Source organism: Nelumbo lutea, chromosome 5 (genome assembly GCF_056320005.1).
Source record: "Nelumbo lutea isolate HS-2025 chromosome 5, American lotus-T2T, whole genome shotgun sequence".
NCBI classification, from domain to species: Eukaryota; Viridiplantae; Streptophyta; class Magnoliopsida; order Proteales; family Nelumbonaceae; genus Nelumbo; species Nelumbo lutea.
The window spans coordinates 5,566,614-5,590,842 of NC_142688.1; the positions used below are offsets into that span (position 1 = coordinate 5,566,614).

Sequence of the window (24,229 nt, forward strand, 5' to 3'; positions counted from 1 at the left end):
TGGATATGATAGATAAATCCATAGATCTAAAACATATTTAGTCTTTAGAAGTAGAGAAAAAATTTATATTTTCAAAGTTTTTCTTAATTTATATTTTCCCCAAATATCCTCATGAAATTTCCATAAATCTACTGATAGCACAAAAAAATTGTGATTTTGAATTTAAGAAATGTAGATCAACATAAATTTAAACATTTAAGAAAAAATCACAAGATATTATAAAAGATTGAAAATTTTACCTAATTTTGTCATTTTTTTTTAAATTTGAAAAATCTTTAAAAAAACTTAACGATTCACACTTGTTTCTTGCAAACTTTTGCAAATCTAGCACTCTAGAAATGAAATTTGGAGTTTTAGAGTCATTTCGAGGAAAAGAAACTTGTTTTTCCCCTTTAGTCTTTTTTTTTTTAAGTTTTTGGCCGTATCTTTTTCGTTGATACGCTACTAATACACCCTAATACACCCCCGATACGCATAAAAAAGATGAAATGTCTGATTTCCATATGTATCCTGTATCAATTTTCAAAGATACAATACGATACACCCCGAAATGCTCCATTCCAGTCATAAATGCAAAGTGAGATTAAGGGGCTCTTTGACATCATTACTGTTTCCTGGAGCAACAACGCCACATTGGAAAAAATGGTGCTCCAAGAAATGGGCATTTGTTTGGAATCGTTTTTCCATAAAAAATGTGCTTCAAGCCATGCCTCGAAAATCGGGAAGCCATGGTTTGGAGCAACGCCAAATTTGGTATTTCTTGAAGTTGCAGCTTGTTGATGCCAACAGGGCAGTGATGTGGCACCGGATAATGGGTATCTGTGCTGAAAACATTTCTTGGAGCAATGGTACCAAACATAAAAAGTTGTTGTTACAGGAAACGTCCTACCTGGCAGCAACGATTCAAAGCAAAAATAAAGGCACCGTTTTCTTAGAAAACGGTACTGTAACTACAGCATTGATGCCAAACATATACTAAGTGGTTGCAAATCCTATGCACTTGTGAGATATTTTCAATGCACAAGTGTATTATGGGTAGAAATATGACTGTTCAACCCACCTCAGAATTCTTAATCTTACCGTATAGGTGGAATGAATGAATCGTGACAGTGGATTGATGCCAAATCTATGGGTACGATGAGGTTTTTAGGAGGGGCTACTAATAAAATATGGGGGAATGTAATTTCAGAATTCTGCAGTGTACTTATTCTGTCAACCCGTGTCTCATCCTAGGATGAACACTGGCATCCGGTAACAAATTGGGATTAGCTGAACACGCTGGTTGTGTAGTGGCCTAGGCTGTGAAATCAATGAACTGTGGTGTTCAATTAATCCCATCTCTAATTCTCTACCATAGCCGCCGGGTTGTTTCATTGTTTGTATATTTTGTAAATGTAACAGGGCGTGAAGGCGATGGGGCCTCCTAAGTGACTCATATACTAAGTATCAATAAGGAGATGATCATGCTGATGCTGTTAAGTTGATCCGTCTCAGAGTTCCTAACCCCAAATGACCATTCTGGCTACAATTGTTACCACATTCACACCGAACCAGATGGTTACTTGCATCATTTGGACCAGAAATTGAAGCCAAAACAGTTATTGAGTTGTTAGATTTATTTCTGGAAATATTGATTTGGTTAAACTTATTCCATATGCACGTTACTTTGTTAGCTTTAAATATTTATTATTTTATGTTTGTTTTGATGTCCAACACCTTTAAGGCCCCATTTTGTTTTTCCTTTCCGATTAAATTAGACAATTGACCATTTTTTCTTCATACATTTTATTATTAAAATGGGTAATTTTATGATAATATTTTGGCAAAATTTTCCATAAATGATATAGTTCATTACCCATTGGGAGACTAGTACTCGTGGAAAGATCAATTTACCATGGGGCCTGTAACTACTGAATCCGGATTTCCTGCTTCAACTAAACTGATGATTTGCTTCTTTAAAAGTGAAACAGAAAAAGGAATCCTTTCTTTTCTAATGCCTTCACCCTCCATCGTCATCTCTGAACCAACAAACCTGAACAGCCATAGCAACAAAGCTACCGAAAGTTCGAAACTGATCAGTTAATTAGCAAACTGAATTGTTGAAAAAACTCAAGCAATCTAAAATGTAAAATTCCCCGATTACCAAATTCAAGCAAGTATTTTCCGCATAGAAATAACCCAAAAGATGATTTATGAATTAATAAGATAGAAATAAAAATCTTTAAACCTACTTTGAAAAGAACGGTCAATAGGCCCAACAACAGATAAAAAGGTTTAAAATATTTATTAAAAACAAAAGAAGACATTACAGAGTAGACTGATAAACCACAAAAGAACCTCAAATATGAAAAAAATGGTTAGAAAAAATAAGAAAAAGAAAAAGAAAAGAAAAACCAAGAGTTGAGAAATAAAATGGTGAAGATGAAAGGCCGGTCTGCAATCGCTAATGGTGTTTGCACAACTCTGAGGTTCGGTCTGCAAAAGAGTTCCTTGCCTTGTTCTCTCCTAACTCTCAAATTGTTTTTTTTTTTCTACTTTTTCTATCTTATTAATTTATTATTATTATTATTATTATTATTATTACTATTATTATTATAAAAATATAATGGGCCGTTTAAAATTTCTAGATAGGTTTGCTGGAGGGTCATACAAAGCATGACGTGTTACAATCTCATTGGGTGTGCACCACGGAACACACCAAGCGAGTGCAGGAAATCCGACCTCGTAATTACCGATATGCAAATGCTGATAAGTTGGTCAACTTATCCCCTCCACTTATTGATAAACAAACATGGTCTAAAAATAATATTAAATTATTTTTCTTAATTTTTTTACATATTTATTTGAGATAGTCCAAAGTTCAAGTTCAATTGTGGAACCGTTTAACTTATGACCCCAGTGATAAAAAAACTTTCATTTGTCTATATTTGATTTGAGTTGAATTGAAATTGCAACCGGAACTTGGATAGTATTAATAAATTTTAATTTTAAAATGACCAAAATATTATATACTATCAATAAAATGAATTAGAAAAACTTTGACATTGCCTATGATGAATAAAGTGTCGGAGGTTATGGGGTACATTTGTAATGTAGATAAGTTTTGAATACTTGTATGTATTTGTGTGTGAAATAAGAGTTTGTATGAAATTCTTATATAATTTGACCTTTTGTTTATTTAAGCCATTGGTTTGTTGGGTTTAGGATTGAGTGAAAGTGAATATTTTGTTGTGAATCTATATAAAATTCAATCATGTATCTCTTATCCTCATAATAGATATTTTTCACTCTCTTCCGTGAATATAGTGGATATTTAATTAATGAGCCAAACTACATTAAATCTTGGTGTTTTCTTTCTCTTCTTTTTTTCGTCTTATTTTTGTCTTGATTAGTTACTGTATCTTATATTAGTTGACAAAAATGAGTTAAAGAACTTGGACATATGACTTTTTTTTTTTTTTTTTTGATATTTGGTGATACCCATCACTAATTACCCCCTCTCCCCAATGTCTAGGTGGTTGTGGGAATTGAATCCATGTGGACCATGTCTGCTAGATTGAACCAGCTAATTAACATACCAATTGAGTCACCCCTCAATTGGTAAACATATGACTAATAAAGAAACAAAATTCAAACCACCTATACTAAGAAATGCAATACAAATTTTAAGAATATATATCATTAATGCAATTCATTAACGAAATCAATATGTACACTATTTGGTCGAGAATCAAATCAAAATGGACTATTTCAGATTAGATAGGTGTGGATCCATATTCAATAACCAATTATAAATGAATTAAATTCGGATCCATCAACTTTAATCGGATTGAATTAGAATTTGAATTTGAACAAATGTCCACTCATTATCTTTGATTCTATTTCAGCATCTTATATGTATATTTCAAAATTTTAATATTTTTAACCAATCAATTTACTATATCATATATGTTTGTGATGAATCTATGATGTTGGAAAACTAGCTATCAAGAGCTTTGAACCTTTGACCAATCAAAACTAGGGGTGCAAATTTAGTGGCTTAGGGTTGGGATTTTGTCAAAATTTCAATGGGTCCAACCCAAAGCCCGGACCTAAAATAGTGTAAACTGTTAACTTGGGCCAACCCGAGTTGCACCCCTAATCAAAACCCCTGTGAATTTTGATGAATACCATCAATTGCTTGCTACTTTTATGATGTCGGTTGTTTGGTTACAGGTTTTTCCAGTATAATGGTCGAATCATTTGATTAGATTTTTGTTGTAAATTTTTATTTTTGAAACCATATGGAATATTACCTTTTTTCTAGGGGTGCAACTCGGGTGGGTTTGGTCTGGTTGAAGGTCAACCTAAACCCAACCCTAAAGGTGCCAGTCTAAGCTTAATCAAATACAACTCAGATTGGATTGAGCCTAGCTTGTCAGATTGGACGAGTTTGAAAGAATTTATGAATACATTTTTATATAATCATCTTTCATTGAGTTTTATAGCCCAATTTAAGAGTAGAATTGAATGAAAATATATACAAATTTTATTTTTTTCACTTTATTATATAAATTTTATTTAAAATGTGTGTATATATACATGTTTCATACACACACGCACACGTATATCACGCTATCAACCCAAGACCAGTCCAAGGCCAGGTTCGAGTTTTTTTTTGTCCGAAGCCTTTGTCCACAGCACGAAAATGCAGGCCCAATATATGCAAAAACTCAGATGAGCCCACCCAAATTGCACCCCTACCTTTCCTCATATCATATTTTTGCCGTATGCAGATTTACTATGTCTATGGCACCAAGAGGTCCAAGAGCATCAACAACATTGACAATTTGAGCACAGTTTTAAATGAATGACATGTCAATAAGCTTAGTTAAATTTTACGAAAATTTGGTTGTGTGGAATCGCGGACATGAAATATGAAATATAAATATAAAATTAGTATTATAGGATAATAATAAAAACAATTAAAAAATACCTAAATTTTCAAAAATTTAGAAAATTTAATCATGACCCAAGGGTTGGAAAATGACCTAAGTTTCCAAAATTTTAGACCTTGCAACAACCTACCATTCTACCAAAAGAGTAGAGAATCAGAGAAGAGCTATGTTAAGTTGTTAACCACCTACCTTCACCTAACCTCTCCCTCGCTGGGCTAAATAGCTGCCTTTTTCATCGTCATGTATTTATTAAAGTTTAAATAAAGGAGGAGGCTTTTGTCATCATCATCAATTCTTATTATTAAATCTTAAGAAAAAGGAAGAAAATGATTCAAGAAAAATAACATTAAGTAGTAGAATACCGAAATCTTCTATTGCAATACAAGCATATAGGAGGAGCAGAGGAGGAGAGATACAGGGTTTACTAAAACTGCAAGACAAAGTTACTCAAAGTATCAAACAAGTTATTACCAAAAATATAGTATCAACCAAGCAAACGACAAAGCTTTTGCAGAAATAGCTCTCTGCGAATTAAGAAGGTAGTAATAACGGTTTGTCAGGATTAGACAAGGTATTAGTGCTTGTGGGGTTTGGATTTACCCGAAATGATACAGCTTTCTCTGCTCTAGAGTCCACGGGATGTTTGATAACTTTGATTGGCTTGTGAGTTTGGACGGTCCCGCGCTTTTCGTAGGCTTCACTTGAATTTCCCCAACATCGTATATATAAATAATGAAGAGGTTCTCGACTTGCTGCTTCACAGGTCGAGCGATCTTCAAGACTCATCGAACACCGGGGCATCAGCAGGTAACCTGCTCCTTTTCCTCTATTTATCCCCTGCCGCACTGAACTCTTCTTCTCATTTGTACGTACTCTTACCCACTTTCATCCTCTTTCTTTGGCCTTTGCTGCATTAGGAATCCAGTGATATTATGGAGAATCCACAGACGAGCAATGCCAACAACTATGATTCTGAGGTACAGTTTCTTCCTTAGGTTTCATTTCACTTCTGAATTCTCGTTATTTGTTCAATTTGTTTTGGAGGTGGGGTCTCGTATTCTGCGTTGATTAAGGTTCCAGTCGGAACCGTTGGGTCCTATTGATGAACTGCGTTGATGGGTAATTCAAGCTCCTATGTGTGGCGTTTTCAGTTGTTTCATATTTGTTTCTTTTGATTTCAGTTTTCTTTTACAACTTAGGGGGTGTTCGACAATATGAATGGTTTTGTTTTCAAAAACAAGACCAACCGTCATGTCAGCAAAAAACAATACATTTTTGGCTGATGCAGCAGTTGCTTTTTGCTTTTGAAGACAAAACCATTCACATTGTCGAATACCACCTTTACAAGCTGAAGTTTAACAAATTTTATATTGCATTCTACCTAATGGTTCAACGTTCTATATACCAATCCATCATGCCAGAATTAGGCGATGCATTTTGTAAACTCCTGTACTGAAATGAATTCAAATGGAAGGCAAGCGAGTTGTGGCCTCATGGAAAGTATTGGGTAGAACATGTTTCACATGTTGGCCTTTTAGACTTGGATTTCAACTAAAGCATTCTCATTCCTCTCTTTGATGTGGGATTGGGGGAGAAAATACTAGGCAGGTAGAGGAAAGCCTATACTAACATGAGGCAGGAATAGTGTCCTGCCCGAACATCTAGTATCATGAGTCCAGCCCCTTGATAAGCAATACTTATGAACCTTGAACATTGAATTTCTTATTACCTGATGACTTTTCCTTTTAGAGTTCTAGTATTACCAATTTGTCTCCAAAGTTTAATGCCAAATGAATAGGGTTTTCATTCCTTAGATTGAGGGGACGAACACACACAAACATACACACCAAAGAAGGGCTATTATTAAAAAAAAAAACAAAAAACAAAAAACATGGCCCCCAACAGCAAAAACTTAAGAAGGCGAAGAAGCTCCACTATACCAAGAATCTGTATAATCCCCCGATTTAGCTAACCTGTCTGCAACACAGTATTTATTTTCAATGCCTTCATTAACTTTGCTTTCCTATGGCAGAAAGTGAATGGGAACATGATCAATACACAGAGTGGTATTGCAGACAACATTATTCTGAACCATGACTTCTCAGGAGGGCTGCATTCTTGGCACCCCAATTGCTGCAATGGGTATGTTGTTTCAGGACCATCAGGTTACCTTGAAGGCGTGTCATCTATCTCAGGGGGAAGTTATGCCGTCATTACGAATCGAAAGGAATGCTGGCAAGGCTTAGAGCAAGATATTACGGCCAGAGTTTTGCCAGGATCTACTTATAATGTCTCTGCTTGTGTTAGAGTGTTGGGGCCTCTTCAGGGATCAACTGGAGTCCGAGCCACATTGAAACTAGAGTATCCAGACTCAACAACTAGCTATTTGTTTATTGGAAGGTACTGCTATTTCCATTGCTTCAAATAGTTTCCATTTGTTTGAATTCAAATTTGAATTTGATCCAGTTAAGGTGATTGGGGTTCATTTTGTTTGTAATTGGGTTGAATATGGATACAACCTATCAAATCCAATAAGTTGCAATCCAATTTCATTTAAATATATATGCTTACATATATTTAAAATTTATATTGTATCTATTAGTAAAATTGGTTTGAATATTGTATTTTTACTAAAATGTCATAGGTTCAAGTTTCATAAAGTTATTTTCAGTTCATTTTGTTCATGATATACAATATCAAAAGTCATTTCTAGTTCATGATGCTATTTAGTATCCGATTGTAATCTGAATTCAGTTTGAACCCAATATAAATCCGATGAATAAGTTTCAATTTGGACCCAAATATTAATGAATCAGATTTGGGTCTAGGTGTATCCAATTCAATCCAATCTGTTTGCAGCCCTAGCTATTTTTTTTTTTTTTTTTAATATCATGGTGTCCTGCCTCTTGGTTTTACATCAATGACATTTGCTGGTTGCAGAGCCCCCGTGTCAAAGGAGCAGTGGGAGAAGGTGGAGGGCACATTCACATTGACAACCATGCCCAGCCGGGTTGTATTTTATTTGGAAGGGCCTTCCCCTGGAGTAGACCTACTTATAGATTCTGTTGTGGTCTCTACTTCCAGTCTCAAAGAGCATAAGGTATACACCTTGTCTAATCTTTAGTTCTTTACCTGGGTCATAAGACATTCAGGCATGTATCCCACCAGGTAGAACAGTACTTTTTTTTTTTTTTTTTCTTTTGAGAAGTTTTCCATAACTTGGTGTGGTGGTACAAGTGCCGCATAATTCACATGTTGCAGCCAGGTCAAGCACATATGGCATAAATGCCACATGACTCGCATGTTGCAAGCGAGTCAAATTTATAGAACATAATTAGTTATTATGCTTTCGCTTGGTTTTTGCTCCCATATCAGCAATGGTTCTTCTTTCTTCTTCATTAATTAAGTGATTGAAACTTTTGACTTATTAATTCCTAATTTATGCTTCCTACTTTATCTTCAAAGAGTGCATACCCAAGGTGCTTAACTGATGGAGATGAGAACATTATACTGAACCCTCGTTTTGAAGATGGACTTAATAATTGGTCTGGAAGAGGCTGCAAAATTCTATTACATGACTCCATGGGAGATGGAAAGATAATGCCACTGTCAGGTAAGTTCTTTGCTTCTGCAACAGAACGCACACAGAGCTGGAATGGAATTCAGCAAGAGATCACAGGAAGAGTGCAGAGGAAACTTGCTTATGAGGTCACTACGATGGTCCGGATATATGGGAACAATGTCAGTAGTGCTGATGTACGAGTAACTTTGTGGGTCCAATCACAGAATCTCCGTGAACAATATATAAGCATTGCCAAGTTAGTTTCCTTTACCTTCTTCAATTTCTGTTATGCCAATTCTTCTTTTGATTATTATCACCATCTTAGCTCTCCTGTGATCAGTCTGCACAAAGAATCCAAAATGCATAATTTCTTGGTGTTCTTTCCTTTGCTGCATTGACTTCTTGACACTTGCCCCTAAATTTCCTCTAATTTCTAAAATGTAGCTGTTTTTTTCCCGAAGTCTGCAGGCATCAGATAAAGATTGGGTACAATTGCAGGGAAAGTTCCTTCTGAATGGTAACCCATCAAGAGTTGTCATTTACCTGGAAGGGCCACCTCCAGGTACTGATATTCTTGTCAATAGTTTAGTAGTAAAACATGCAATGAAAGCCCCTCCTTCACCTCCTCCAGTAATTGAGGTTAGTCATTTATGCAAACCTCTTCTTCTCAGTACATACTATACTTGCATTGATATGAATGAGTTTGCCCTCGAGATTTTTTCCATATATGTGAGATGTCTGATGCAAGCCTTCTTATGAGGGTCATTTTTAATGTTCTAAGTATCACATGTATGGTTCTTTGTTTTGCAGAATCCTGCTTTTGGAGTTAATATAGTTGAGAACAGCAATCTTACTGATGGCCTCAATGGGTGGTTTTCTCTTGGCAATTGTACTCTTAGTGTGGGCACTGGTTCTCCTCATCTACTTCCTCCAATGGCAAGAGATTCCCTTGGGCCCCATGAACCTTTAAGTGGCCGCTACATCCTTGTGAGCAATCGCACACAGACCTGGATGGGCCCTGCTCAGATGATCACAGATAAACTAAAACTTTACTTGACATACCAAGTATCTGCTTGGGTTCGCATTGGTCCAGGAGCAACTGGTCCTCAAAATGTAAATATTGCGCTTAGTGTAGATAACCAGTGGGTCAATGGGGGCCAAGTTGAAGTTAATGATGATAGGTGGCATGAAATGACAGGTTCTTTTAGAATTGAGAAGCAACCATCCAAAGTTATGGTCTATATCCAAGGACCATCTTCAGGTGTCAACTTAATGGTTGCAGGGCTTCAAATTTTCCCTGTTGATCGAAAAGCAAGATTTAAACATTTAAAGAAGCAGACTGACAAGGTATTTCTGTTTGTTTTACGAAAAGCTCAGTATATTTCATCTATCATTTCATTTTTTATGCTGTATTCTATATCTTTGGATTGTGTTTTTATATTTTCCAAGGTTTTGGCGTGTAAAACAGCTGATTATGTGAGATTACGGACACTATAGTGTCACAACTGCTGAGATTGTTCAAAAAATTTGTTCAGTGATATATAGTCAGCTGATTAAAGATTATGAAATTGATTAACCATGGTCTATGGCCATGATCATGGTTAGTTATATATAGGAAACAAAGGCAATTGTTTATCAAACTTTTTATGTGAGATTACTGATTTATCTGGAGGGCTTAATCTATTTTTAATGCTTGAGCTCTGGGTGAGTTGGGTCTTTTCCCTAAAATTCTCTTCTCATGTTAACCATTTGACTATGTTACCCTTTCTGTCCTGCAGATACGTAAGCGAGATGTCATCCTAAAATTTGCAGGATCTGATGTTGGTAATTTGTTTGGCACATTTGTGAAAGTTAGACAAACACAAAACAGTTTCCCATTTGGTTCATGTATCAACAGAACGAATATAGACAATGAAGATTTTGTTGATTTCTTTGTTAAGAATTTCAACTGGGCTGTCTTTGGAAATGAGTTGAAATGGCCCTGGACAGAACCACAACAAGGCAACTTTAACTATAAAGACGCTGACGAGATGTTGGACTTGTGTAAGAGCCACAACATAGAGATTAGGGGTCATTGTATCTTCTGGGAGGTGGAATATACCATCCAGTCATGGGTCCGCTCATTGAACAAAAATGACCTGATGACAGCAGTTCAGAGTCGTCTTAATGGTCTTCTTACACGGTATAAGGGCAAGTTTAGGCACTATGATGTAAACAACGAAATGCTGCATGGTTCTTTCTACCAAGATAGACTGGGAAAAGATATCAGATCATACATGTTCAAGACAGCCCATCAACTGGACACAGATGCCATATTATTTGTGAATGATTACCATGTTGAGGATGGAGATGACACTAGATCGTCTCCAGAGAAGTACATTGAACATATCCTTGACCTGCAAGAACAAGGTGCACCTGTTGGAGGTATAGGAATACAAGGACATATAGATAGGCCAGTTGGGCCTATAGTCAGCAATGCTTTGGATAAACTGGGAATACTTGGTCTACCAATCTGGTTTACAGAGCTAGATGTCTCCTCAATAAACGAGCATGTTAGAGCTGATGACTTGGAGGTCATGCTCCGGGAAGGCTTTGCTCATCCTTCAGTGGAAGGCATAATGCTATGGGGATTCTGGGAGCTCTTTATGAGCAGAGATAACGCACACTTGGTTGATGCAGAAGGTAGTATTAATGAAGCTGGAAAGAGATATCTTTCTCTTAAAAATGAGTGGTTGACTCATGCTCACGGTCACATTGATGATGAAGGAGAGTTCAAATTTAGAGGCTTCCATGGGGCATACGAAATTGAAGTGGTAACGCTTACCAAGAAAATATCAAAGACGTTTGTGGTGGACAAGGGTGAGTCACCTCTGGTGGTCACCATAAACTTATAGTTCCTTGGGCTCGAATTAGTGGTGAATTTTTATTATATTCTCTGTTAATGGTTTTCTGCATGGAACTTAATAAAGGTGATTTTATTTGTTTTTCTTATTGTAACAATGAAGAAAAGAAATAAACTTGTGTTATTACTTTTTTCTTCTTCTACCAAAACTTCTGAGACTGGATAATCGATCATACCCACTTGAGTGAATTGAGTCAGGTTGGTTGGGGGCCAATTCCAATCCCAACTCAAGTCAACTAGGATTCCGTACTCATAACCAATTTAGGAGGGTGGTTCACCTAATCACCTTCACCAAAACAAAAGCAACCACATATTGCTTACAGAACAAATCATGCATGTTTATCAAATAGCCCCACAATTAATGAAGAATCTTGCTTAAACTAGAGTTCAAATGAAAAGGAAAGGGTAATAAATCATTTTAGAATTAAGAGTTTTCACTCTCGATTGGGTTATGGAGCTCTTTGTACACGTATTCTTTGTAGGGGATCCTGCCCCACCAAGGGGTGGGTGGCCATGGATTAATAGGGTGTGGGCCCACATACGGTCTAATCAGAACGAATGATTTAAGATTAATAGGGACAGGCCTAACGCAGATCTCTGATTTTCACTGCAAAACTATGAGTATTCAAAAGGTCAAAGCCCCACACTCAATACACCCATACCCACCCGTGGCTGAACCGTCATTCTCCCATTATTTTATCGAACTCTAAAGAATATCTAAACAACCGTTATTTCACATTGACTAACAGTGCCTTTATTGTTTTAGGTGATGATGTCTGGTACTATGGCTGTTTCGACTTTAAATTCTGCTACATTAGTGTCACTTAAGCCTCTGAGTTTAAATATGAATTTTTTGTTTGGTTCAGACTGTGTTGAGCTATAACAATCAGAAAACATTTCTTCACTTCAAGAAACATAAACCAGGGTGTGTTGGGGGAACATCAAAATATCAAACCATCAGCTGCCCATTTCAAGAAAATAAAAGACCCACATATATATATAACATTTATTTTTGGTTCTGGTTGCAATACCAGTAGGCCCAATACCAAAAAGAATGCTGTTCAAAACGCTCATTAATGCCTAATATAAACATCGACCAAAGAAGTTTCATGGAATTTTCATGTCATGAAATGCCATAATATCTTAAGCATTTGAGCCTAAAGTGGCAATAAATGCTGTTATGACAATTCTGGTTCGTTTTATGCAAGCAATGTATTATTTGATTGGAATGATTCAAGGAAAATTGATCATATTTGGATTTCTATAAAAGTGACTTTTGATTAAAAGTTAAAACAATTGTGAGGTTTCTTGCTCACTCTAGGGGGCATTTTCATCATTGTTGTTCTAAGGTGTCATAAACCAAAACAAACAACGAGATCATATTTTCTACGACAACCCCGAGACCCTCCAGTGAATTTTGAACACAAACACTAACTTAATGTGATATTTTGTCTTTTTCCAAGCACCCTTGTTGCAGGATATGTGTTCTGCACAGTCCAATCAGTGGGGCACTAGGGGGTTCATTGGGATCCGTGCACCATTCAACTACTTTTCAGATTCCAAGATGAAGATGTTTATCAAGAAATGGACATGGTACCGCAAGTAATTCGTGTAAATCATAGCAATAACAATAGCAATTCTTTGCATGAAAATACACTTCGGATAGATGGCTCCTTTGATCCTGATCCTCACACACATGTAGGACGAGCTTTCATCGTCAAACGTGTTTCAGGAGAAACCTCTGCTCAAGGAAAGCCATGCTGGGCGCTATCCAGCTATGATGTAGAACTAAAAGCTCTCATGGATGGGTTGGAGGCAGCTTCGAATCTATTAATACAGACTCTAGTAGTTTATAGCGACTCTACAAAGCTAGTGAACCTCTTTTCACAGCAAGGAAGACCAAAAGAATGGATAGAGTAGCTGCACTGGAGCAGGTTCAAGACTCTTACATCTTGATTTCAGTACCTTCTTTTTGAACATGTAAATAGATCAAACAATCTAGCTGCTCATACTTTAGCTTATATGGCATGTAAAGTCCAACTAAACATCAGTCATCAAGATGTTTAGTGATGTAACCGTTTTCGGCCACGTACCAATGTTTTGTGATGTAAAATTTTTTGGCTAATTACCTCGTTAATTGACCTGGTGGTGGCGTGCCTTAGTGATAAGCTACTTGGTGGTGAACTGCCTATTGGCGAACTGTTCGGTGGAGAACTGCCTGGGGGCGAACTGCCTGGTGGCGAACTGCCCGGTGGCGAACTGCCCGGTGGCGAACTGCTTGGTGGCGAGCTCCCTGGTGGCGAACTGTTTGGTGGCGAACTGCCTGGTGGCGAACTGCTTGGTGGTGAACTGCCTGGTGACGAACTGCTTGGTGGCCAACTGCTTGGTAGCGAACTGCCTGGTGGCGAACTGCTCGGTAGCGAACTGCCTACTAAGCGGCCGGTGACTTAGAGAATGTTGGAACTACCTGGTGCGGCGCAATCTGACTGCCCTCAGCATGAGGTGGTCTTCTTTCCTTTGTAGGCAGCGGGAGCTGAGGGACCTGCGAGAACTTCATCTTTTCCTCCTCTTTGTAGGTGGCGGGAGCAGAGGGACCTGCGAGAACTCCATCTTTTCCTCCTCTTTGTAGGTGGCGGGAGCTGAGGGACCTTCGAGAACTCCATCTTTTCCTCCTCTTTGTAGGCGGCGGGAGCTGAAGGACCTACGAGAATTGAATCAGAGGTCCCGGGGGTATTTTCCCGGTGGGGGCTCTCCGACGCTTAAGTTAACACTCTTATTATAGAGAGCTTTGAAAATAATATGAGAGAGCTAAAGAGCAGGGTTACTTTCCTTTTTTCATCCCCCTCCCCTTTGGGGGTGAGGTCTTTATATACCGGAGTCCTCGCGGGTTAGGAGGGTGAAAAACCTCCAAACGGTAAGACTCGTCGCATCCTGTCAGAACCGGGGTACGGTGGTGAACTCCTCGAGGTTGTCAGGCTGGCGCTTGTGTCAGGCGGCCAGGTCGGTGCCTGGGCCGGGTTGTCAGGGGGCGCCTGCGTCAGTCGGCGGGTAAGTGTCTAGGCCAGGTCGTCAGGTCGGCGCCTATGTCAGTCGGCGGGTCAGTGTCTAGACCAGGTCGCCAAACTGGCGCCTGTGTTAGTCGGCGGGTCAGGGTCTAGGCCAGATTTGTCGGTGGGCGCCTTATGGGGGGCTTGGCCGGATCATGCGCTAGGCTGGTCCAGGTCAGCCAGGTCGCTTAGGCCGCACGCTAGGCCGCGCGCAGTTCGCGTAGGCTGCGCAGGGTGCGCGTGCCAAGCGAAGTTCGCGTAGGCCGCGCGTAGGCTGCGCAGGGTGCGCGTGCCAAGCGAAGTTCGCGTAGGCCGCGCGCAGGTTGCGTAGGCGCGCGTCAGGCCGCGCGCAGGTCACGCCAGACTTGCCAGACTGGTGCCTAGGTGGGTCACCAACTTCGTAAGTTTGTTGGCTGGGTGTTTTCCTAGTTGTCACGAGGTGCCACGTGTCACAATTTCATTAGAGGGCCAAATCTGCCCTCATCAATAGCCCCCCACTCCCGAGCTGATAGTAACTCAGCGAAGGGAGTAGATTTCTTTTGGCCCGTAAGTCGATGAGCTAGTAAGTGCTGATCCAATTACTAGTGTGGCCCGTAGGCATTGGGAGCGACTCGTAGTCTACTCTTCTTTGACTTTTGCCCGTGCCAGAGAGGCAACCAGGTCTTTAGTAGTAATGTGGCCTGTAGGCTTTGGGAGCGACTCGTAGTCTACTCTTCTTTGACTTTTGCCCGTGCCGGAGAGGCGACTGGGTCTTTAGTAGTAATGTGGCCCGTAGGCTTTGGGAGTGACCAGTGGTCTACTCTTTTCTAACTTTGCCCGTGCCGAAGAGGTGACCGGGTCTTAAGTAGTAATGTGGCCCATAGGCTTTGGAGTGACTAGTGGTCTACTCTTTTCTGACTTTGCCTGTGCCGGAGAGGCGACTGGGTGTTAGGTAGTAATGTGGCCCGTAGGCTTTGGAGTGACTAGTGGTCTACTCTTTTTTGACTTTGCCCCTGCCGGAGAGGCGACTGGGTCTTAAGTAGTAATGTGGCCCGTAGGCTTTGGAGTGACTAGTGGTCTACTCTTTTTTGACTTTGCCCGTGCCGGAGAGGCGATTGGGTCTTAAGTAGTAATGTGGCCTGTAGGCTTGGCCTGCATCAGCTTCGTAATGCCGGTCACCTACTCCTACAAGAAGCTGCTAGGGGCTCGACCTTCGGGGGCAGCACTACTAACTTTAGGTTGCCAGCTCACACGGGAGCCTTGGAAGGCTCGACCGGTAAGGGCGCCTATGTAGTCAGTTGGCCGCCAACTTCCGCGGAAGCCACGAAGAGCTCATCTTTGTAGGGGGACCTTGCGGAGAGGACTGATGTGGCATTATCTGAATTGAAAGCAAGGTTGGTAGAGCTACTTAGTCCGTTAGCTCCCTGCATAGTCTCTGAGTTCATAAAAAATGTAAACTATAAAGCGATAGCTTCAATTTCTAAAAAGTGAGGACTTAGTTTTGGCAAGATGAGAACTTAGCTTTTGTAGGATGAGAACTTAGCTTTTTGTAGCGTGTTCCCACAGACGGCGCCAATTGATGTAACCGTTTTCGGCCACGTACCAATGTTTTGTGATGTAAAAGTTTTTGGCTAAGTACCTCGTTGTTTGACCCGGTGGTGGCATGCCTTAGTGATGAGTAACTTGGTGGTGAACTGCCTACTGGCGAACTGCTCGGTAGAGAACTGCCTGGTGGCGAACTGCCTTGTGGCGAAGTGTCTGGTGGTGAACTGCCTAGTGGCGAGCTCCCTGGTGGCGAACTGCTTGGTGGCGAACTGCATGGTGGCGAACTGCCTGGTGGCGAACTGCATGGTGGCGAACTGCCTGGTGGCGAACTGCCTGGTGGCGAACTGTCTACTAGGCGGCCGATGACTTAAAGAATGCTGGAGCTCCCTGGTGCGGCGCATTCTGACTGCCCTCAGCATGAGGTGGTCTTCTTTCCTTTGTAGGCAGCGGGAGCTGAGGGATTTGCGAGAACTTCATCTTTTCCTCCTCTTTGTAGGTGGCGGGAGCTGAGGGACCTGCGAGAAGCTGAGGGACCTCCGAGAACTCCATCTTTTCCTCCTCTTTGTAGGCGGCGGGAGCTGAAGGACCTGCGAGAACTGAATCAGAGGTCCCGAGGGTATTTTCCTGGTGGGGGCTCTCCGACGCTTGAGTTAGCACTCTTATTATAAAGAGCTTTGAAGATAATATGAGAGAGCTAGAGAGCAGGGTTACTTCCCTTTTCTCATCCCCCTCCCCTTTGTTGGGTGAGGTCTTTATATACTGGAGTCCTCGCGGGTTAGGTGGGTGAAAAGCCTCCAAACGGTAAGACTCGTCGCATCCTGTCAGAACCGTGGTACGGTGGTGAACTCCTCGAGGTTGTCAGGCTGGCGCTTGTGTTAGGCGGCCAGGTCGGCGCCTGGGCCGGGTTGTCACGGGGGCGCCTGCGTCAGTTGGCGGGTCAGTGTCTAGGCCAGGTCGTCAGGTCGGCGCCTGTGTTAGTCGGCAGGTCAGTGTCTAGACCAGATCGTCAAGCTGGGCGCCTATGTTAGTCGGCGGGTCAGTGTCTAGGCCAGGTTTGTCGGTGGGCGCCTTATGGGCGGCTTGGCCGGATCATGTGCTAGACTGGTCCAGGTCGACCAGGTCACGCAGGTCGCACACAGCTCGCGCAGGCCGTGCGCGCACCGCGCAGGTCGCGCCAGGCCGGCCAGACTGGTGCCCGGGTAGGTCACCAACTTCGTAAGTTTGTTGGCTGGGTGTTTTCCTAGTTGTCACGAGGTGCCACATGTCACAATTTCATTGGAGGGCCAAATCTGCCCTCATCAATAGCACCCCACTCCCGAGCTGATAGTAACTCAGCGAAGGGAGTAGATTTCTTTTGGCCCGTAAGTCGATGAGCTAGTAAGTGCTGATCCAATTACTAGTGTGGCCCGTACGCTTTGGGAGCGACTCGTAGTCTACTCTTCCTTGACTTTTGCCCGTGCCGGAGAGGCGACCGGATCTTTAGTAGTAATGTGGCCCGTAGGCTTTGGGAGTGACCAGTGGTCTACTCTTTTCTAACTTTGCCCGTGCCAGAGAGGCGACCGGTTCTTAAGTAGTAATGTGGCCCATAGGCTTTGGAGTGACTAGTGGTCTACTCTTTTCTGACTTTGCCTATGCCGGAGAGGCGGCCGGGTCTTAGGTAGTAATGTGGCCCGTAGGCTTTGGAGTGACTAGTGGTCTACTCTTTTTTGACTTTGCCCGTGCCGGAGAGGCGACCGGGTCTTAAGTAGTAATGTGGCCCGTAGGCTTTGGAGTGACTAGTGGTCTACTCTTTTTTGACTTTGCCCGTGCCGGAGAGGCGACCGGGTCTTAAGTAGTAATGTGGCCCATAGGCTTGGCCTGCATCAGCTTCGTAATGTCGGTCACCTACTCCTACAAGAAGCTACTAGGGGCTCGACCTTCGGGGGCAGCACTACTAACTTTAGGTTGCAAGCTCACACGGGAGCCTTGGAAGGCTCGACCGGTAAGGGCGCCTATGTAGTCAGTTGGCCGCTAACTCCCGCGGAAGCCACGAAGAGCTCATCTTTGTAGGGGGGACCTTGCAGAGAGGACTGATGTGGCATTATCTGAATTGAAAGTAAGGTTGGTAGAGCTACTTAGTCCGTTAGCTCCCTGCATAGTCTCTGAGTTCATAAAAAATGTAAACTATAAAGCGATAGCTTCAATTTCTAAAAAGTGAGGACTTAGTTTTGGCAAGATGAGAACTTAGCTTTTTGTAGCGTGTTACCACAGACGGCGCCAATTGATGTAACCGTTTTCGGCCACGTACCAATGTTTTGTGATGTAAAATTTTTTGGCTAAGTACCTCGTTATTTGACCCGGTGGTGGCGTGCCTTAGTGATGAGCTACTTGGTGGTGAACTGCCTGCTAGCGAACTGCTCGGTGGAGAAATGCCTGGGGGTGAACTGCCTGGTGGGACTGCCCAGTGGCGAACTGTCTGGTGGCAAACTGCCTGGTGGCGAGCTCCCTGGTGGCGAACTGCCTGGTGGCGAAATGTTTGGTGGCGAACTGCCTGGTGGCGAACTGCTCGATGGCGAACTGCCTACTAGGCGGCCGATGACTTAAAGAATACTGGAGCTCCCTGGTGCGGCGCAATCCGACTGCCCTCAGCATGAGGTGGTCTTCTTTCCTTTGTAGGCAGTAGGAGATGAGGGACCTACGAGAACTTCATCTTTTCCTCCTCTTTGTAGGTGGCGGGAGCTGAGGGACCTGCGAGAACTCCATATTTTCCTCCTCTTTGTAGGTGGCGAGAGCTGAGGGACCTGCGAGAACTCCATATTTTCCTCCTCTTTGTAGGTGGCGGGAGTTGAGGGACCTCCGAGAACTCCATCTTTTCCTCCTCTTTGTAGGCGGCGGGAGCTGAAGGACATGCGAGAACTGAATCAGAATCCCGGGGGTATTTTCCCGGTGGGGGCTCTCCGACGCTTAAGTTAGCACTCTTATTATAGAGAGCTTTGAAAATAATATGAGAGAGCTAGAGAGCAGGGTTACTTTCCTTTTTTCATCCCCCTCCCCTTTGGGGGTGAGGTCTTTATATACCGGAGTCCTCGCGGGTTAGGAGGGTGAAAAACCTCCAAACGGTAAGACTCGTCGCATCCTGTCAGAACCGGGGTACGGTGGTGAACTCCTCGAGGTTGTCAGGCTGGCGCTTGTGTCAGGCGGCTAGGTCGGCGCCTGGGCCGGGTTGTCAGGGGGCGCCTGCGTCAGTCGGCGGGTCAATGTCTAGGCCAGGTCGTCAGGTCGGCGCCTATGTCAGTCGGCGGGTCAGTGTCTAGACCAGGTCGCCAAACTGGCGCCTGTGTCAGTTGGCGGGTCTGTGTCTAGGCCAGGTTTGTCGGTGGGCGCCTTATGGGTGGCTTGGCCGGATCATGCGCTAGGCCGGTCCAGGTCGGACAGGTCGCGCAGGCCGCACGCAGCTCGCGCAGGCCACGCCCAGGTTGCGCGTGTCGCGCGCAGTTCACGCAGGCCGCGCAAATCGCACGTATCGCTCGCTGTTCGTGCAGGTCGCGTGTGCCGCGCGCGCGCCGCGCATGTCGCGCAGGTCGCCTGTGCCGCGAGCAGGTCGCGCAGGCGCGCGTCAGGCCCCGCGCCAGGCCGACCAGACTGATGCCCGGGTGGGTCACCAACTTCGTAAGTTTGTTGGCTGAGTATTTTCCTAATTGTCACGAGGTATCACGTGTCACAATTTCATTGAAGGGTTAAATCTGCCATCATCATTTAGTATATTAAGGGAGTTGCCACAGAGCTTGGGAGGCTCTTCACACAGCAGTTTCTAGCATTAGACGAGCTGAAAAGCGTGGAATGCTATGAAGCCGTACGTATTTGGTAAAATAAAAACCAGAAAGTTGAAAATAAGCTTACATGAGCCACAAAATCGACTTGGTGAAGCTATTTCTTAAAACTTCTCTCAAGCGCCTCAGTTCAATCAATGCAAAAGTCATCCCAAACGGACTATGACTAATCACTAGTAAATTGTTCAAAGTTCAAACTGTTGGGAGGTGCTGAGTCTAAGTGTGTTTCGTAAACAGTGTTTCTTAAACTCATAATTGAAAGATAATGATCATAGCTTTGCTTTATGCTTTAAAGCAATGAACATGAGGGCTCGGGATTATTGCTACCTAAAATAAATTCATCAATCCCTTTTCTGTTTCTTCATTAGTCTCAGCAAAATTATTTCATTAATTTATAAAAGAGTAATTGATAGGGTAAATCTGTTAAACTATTGGGATTATAGTTGATAATATTTTTATTAATTTTTCAAAAATAAATTAAAATTTAAACAAAAATAATGTAAAAACACTGTTTCTTCCTACGAACCATTCACCATCCACCAGTGCTGGCTCTAAAGTGTAGATAAATTCTCTGCCTTTTTAAGCCAAATTCTCTGCCTTAAAAAACCGGTGGCTCCAAAGGTCCCCATCACAAACACATGAGCTATAAAGCCTCTTGTTTACGTTCTGAAAACCGGTACAGAGGTGTCGAAGCAGAACGCTGCTTGTGATCTGCTTAGTCTTTCATTCATCGAAGACAACAAGATCTCTATCGGTGCGTGCGGCACCATCCCGCCTTTGGTTTCTTTGCTCCTGAATTGATCGAACGGAAGAAAGACGCGCTTACAACGCTCTACAAGCTTTGCTCGATGAAACATAACAAAGAGAGGGCCGTTAGCGCGAGAGCAGTGAAATCACTAGTGGTCTTGATTCTGGAGCAGGGGAGCGGTTTGGCGGAGAAGGCGATGGTGGTTCTGAACAGCTTAGCTGCAATTCCAGAGGGAATAGAAGCAATTGCGGAAGAAGGAGGGATTGTGGTTCTAGTGGAAGCGATCGAAGACGGGTCAATGAAAGGAAAGGAGTTTGCTGTATTGACGCTTCTGCAACTCTGTGCGGACAATATGCGCAACAGAGGGTTGCTGGTGAGGGAAGGTGGAATCCCTCCGATTGTTGCGCTCTCTCAGACGGGAACAGCTCGAGCCAAACAGAAGGTTCGTTTGTAACGCAAATTGCCCATAGGGTTGCTGGTGACGATTTCTCCCACGGTAGAGTACTCCCCCACCGCCCTAACGTCGGCACCGCACCTCAGGAATTGAGAAAAGAAGAGCTTGAAGCTAGTGCCCATAACGAATGCAATCGTCAATGAGCCCGAAACAGTCCGATGTAACCGCCACCAGCTAGCCAAAGCGTTTGTCGTTGGGATCTCTAATGCTAAGCAGAACCTATGGAAGATGAAGAACCACGTGATCTCCCATGTGGGCTCTAAACGCCCCAAATAAAAGATGATGAGTTCGTGTATCAGCCCCGACACCACGAACGTCGCTAGTATGGCTGGTAGTGCGGCGAGGCTTCACGTAGGCTTGTATACAGTGGAGCACAGGATAATGGATGCCATGATGTTCCGTCTTCCGTCTTCGTCCCCAGAAGTCCTGTAGTAAGGTGGAGAGGTAGGGATCCTCGAACTGTGCTTCCAGCTCCAGACCAAGCAGAGCACGAGCCAGGTATGCGACAATGGAGAGAATGATTTCCAGGAGGAGGTAAATGTGGAGGCAGTAAAGTGAGGATGACCTTGGGATGCTGCAGATATGAAGGTGGGGAGATTCTGTTCGATGGTCTAAGGAGGAAGGAGATGAACAGTTCTTTTACCCTTTTTTGATATATTTAAAAAAAAGTTACTTTATTTTAAAAAGGTTATTTTTATTGATAATAAATCTCAAAAGTTGCTCTTATCGGATATAATCCTTAAACTACTCCTCCTACTGTTTAGCGTTTAGCGTAATGACACGCGATACTTATACACACGTGACACCACGTAATGTATGAATTTTTTCAAAACTCAATTTTGCCCTTCGTCCCTCACCCTTCTTCTTCACCATCCATCTCCCCGGTGGTAGCTGCAGTGAACCACAACCGCTCCACTCCTTGTGCCACCACTATCGTCGTCTGTATCCGACCACGGGAATCATTAGTGCTTTCGACAACCTCAGCTTCTTCACCGTCTTCTCCAACCTCATCTTCTTCACCATCCTCTTCCCACCAGCAAACGAGTGGCCAGGAAAGATGGATTTCACATGGGTTCCAATACTGTCGCCCTTCTCAACAGTAGTACAAGCGACAACTGTTGATCGAAACCAGTACCGCCGAGGGTCATCAGCCACATCGTTAGATTGAAACCAGATCTCGGTCTGGGATGGAGCGTTTGTTCAGTCCCTATCCTCTCTGTACAATAGCAAAAACAAGCTCATCCAATTTCTGATTAAATCTATGAATACGATCCAAAGACGTTCTCATGCGAGTGTAGAAAGTTCCAGGATCTTCACCTTCGGATGCCATCCATCTCCACCCTCAAAGGCCATTCCTCTTACGTTTTCTCCCTCGTCCTCGCGAGGAAGTTCCTTTGTAGCAGCTTCTTTGATGAAGAGAAGCTGATGCCCAAGAGCCGTCTCAGACCAACAACGTGGTTGCTGTCGGTAAGGGCACAGTTAAGTCTCTTATAGTCTCCGGCAACCAACTATTCAACGCCCACCAGGACCACAAGATCCGTTCTGAAATCGAAGAAGATCAATTATCTACGTTGAACCCACCGTCTTCCGCCTCCTCATCACTACTGTTGCAATAGCATCTCTATCTCCCTCTCGCTCCTGTTTCATCACTATCGCTGACAAGCTTAGCAAATAGCAACCACCAATTCACAAGAAGCCATAAAAACACAAAACAGAAAAACTTTGATTCCACGACAAATATTAGTATCTGTTGCGGTATACACCACTAGAGCTAGCACAATCCCCACGGCTGGTGAAGTGGGCATGCAGAACCGAAGCCTTCTGTGAACTTGATCTGAAATCCCCCAAAGGGATCTGACCTTGGCCCTGGATGATTCAGTATTTGCCATGTAATTAGGATAGTCACTGTACCTACTCAATAAGCTTCTAGAGCAGTCACTCCTACTTGGCGTGAAGGGGCCTCTCCTAGCACTACCAGGCCGCGAAGACATGGAGAGAAACTAAGGACTGTTACTAGCACTGTCATCAACCTCGTAGGAGAACTTCAGAGGGCTCAAGGTCTGTACCACGAAGCCAAGAGAGTTGTGCCTCTGTTTCTTCTCAAGAACAAGGGGAAATCGATAACTGCAACTCTGTCGCTTTTTCTGTGAAAGACGATTTTGGGTCTGTTTCGGTAAACCGTTTACCCATTAAAATAACTGATAATAGAACCATTCTCTTCAAACTTTCCCTCTTTTCTTTTAGTTTTTCTGCATAAAAATTTCAACTTGTTGAACTCATTTAGCTTAAGCTTGCCGATGCTGGAGACGGAAACCGCAGGTTATGTTGTACTGGATTCCGAGTCGGAAACCGCGGACTGCCGTAAATGTTCCTTTGCAGCAGCTTGGAAGCCAGTATCCCATTAGACTTGCTTCCTGTTGCAATAATCACTGAATTAACTCGTAAATCTCGCCGGTAGTGATTAAAACCCCCGCTGCAATTAAAGATTCACCGGCAGAGGAGCTGAGGGTCGCCACTTGCCATGGGTCACCGTAGTTCTCAGTAAATTATCGGAGGTATGAGCGAGAGAAATTGAGAAATAGAGAAAAAAGAAATAAAATGGTTTTCGTGAGAAACAGAGAGAATGAGAAAGAACCTTCATTTAGTACTTAACAGAGAGAATGATCATTGTCGAAAAATTTTTAAGGGTACCGCAAGACAATAAAGGAGTACGGCGTATCGTTAAGCTAGATAGTAGTTCGAGGCTTTCTAAAGTTGACCCATGGGCTTCTGCCTTCAATTGAAGATGGGCCAGGCCTCGAAAACAAGTAATCTGGTCTGGCTTACAGAAAAGACCATAGGAGAGAAAACGAATAAAAACGGAAATCCTTCAAAGCTCAAACTTTTCATTATTCTAGGAGAGGAAGCTCAGAGGACCAAGTTATCCTGAAAGAAAGGCACAAGAGAGATAAAGCAAATCTTCAGAGAGTTGTTCTCTTTCTATAACTTTCTGCTCTGAGAAAACACCTCCAACCAGGACAAAAAGCTTCAAGCTATGTCTAAAGCATGGTATATATTATAAAACATATATCCTTACATACTTAAAACACGTGCAGAAGGAAAAAAAACCTATACCACTAAGCTCAAGCCGTTGCATTCTGGACTCGGTCGAGTCGATTTTCCTTCTCATCTTGAGTTTAACTTGGATCGGATGGTCACAAGTCATACGAGTTACGTACACAATGTCTGACTCAACGAGATGGAATG

At 42.7% G+C, this 24,229-nt stretch overlaps 1 protein-coding gene, 1 long non-coding RNA gene and 1 pseudogene across 2 annotated transcripts; 2 read left to right on the forward strand and 1 right to left on the reverse strand.

Annotated features, from left to right (window-relative positions):
- Positions 1 to 5,447: 5,447 nt before the first annotated feature.
- LOC148850001 (endo-1,4-beta-xylanase 1-like) lies at positions 5,448 to 11,550 on the forward strand. Its single transcript, XM_088942890.1, has 8 exons — positions 5,448 to 5,744; positions 5,855 to 5,914; positions 6,970 to 7,337; positions 7,878 to 8,037; positions 8,403 to 8,755; positions 8,961 to 9,138; positions 9,310 to 9,846; positions 10,278 to 11,550. The coding sequence occupies exons 1-8, from the start codon at positions 5,670 to 5,672 to the stop codon at positions 11,391 to 11,393; spliced, it is 2,847 nt and encodes a 948-aa protein (XP_088799016.1). The 5' UTR covers positions 5,448 to 5,669; the 3' UTR covers positions 11,394 to 11,550.
- A 1,435-nt stretch (positions 11,551 to 12,985) lies between these two features.
- Positions 12,986 to 21,066, forward strand: LOC148850002 (U-box domain-containing protein 39-like; annotated as a pseudogene).
- Positions 21,067 to 21,656: 590 nt separating this feature from the next.
- On the reverse strand, positions 21,657 to 23,976 carry LOC148850003 (uncharacterized). The gene is made up of 2 exons (XR_016098898.1): positions 22,301 to 23,976; positions 21,657 to 22,199 (listed from the first exon to the last, which is right to left on the reverse strand). It is a non-coding gene; the product is annotated as an uncharacterized LOC148850003 (long non-coding RNA).
- Between the last annotated feature and the right edge of the window lie 253 nt (positions 23,977 to 24,229).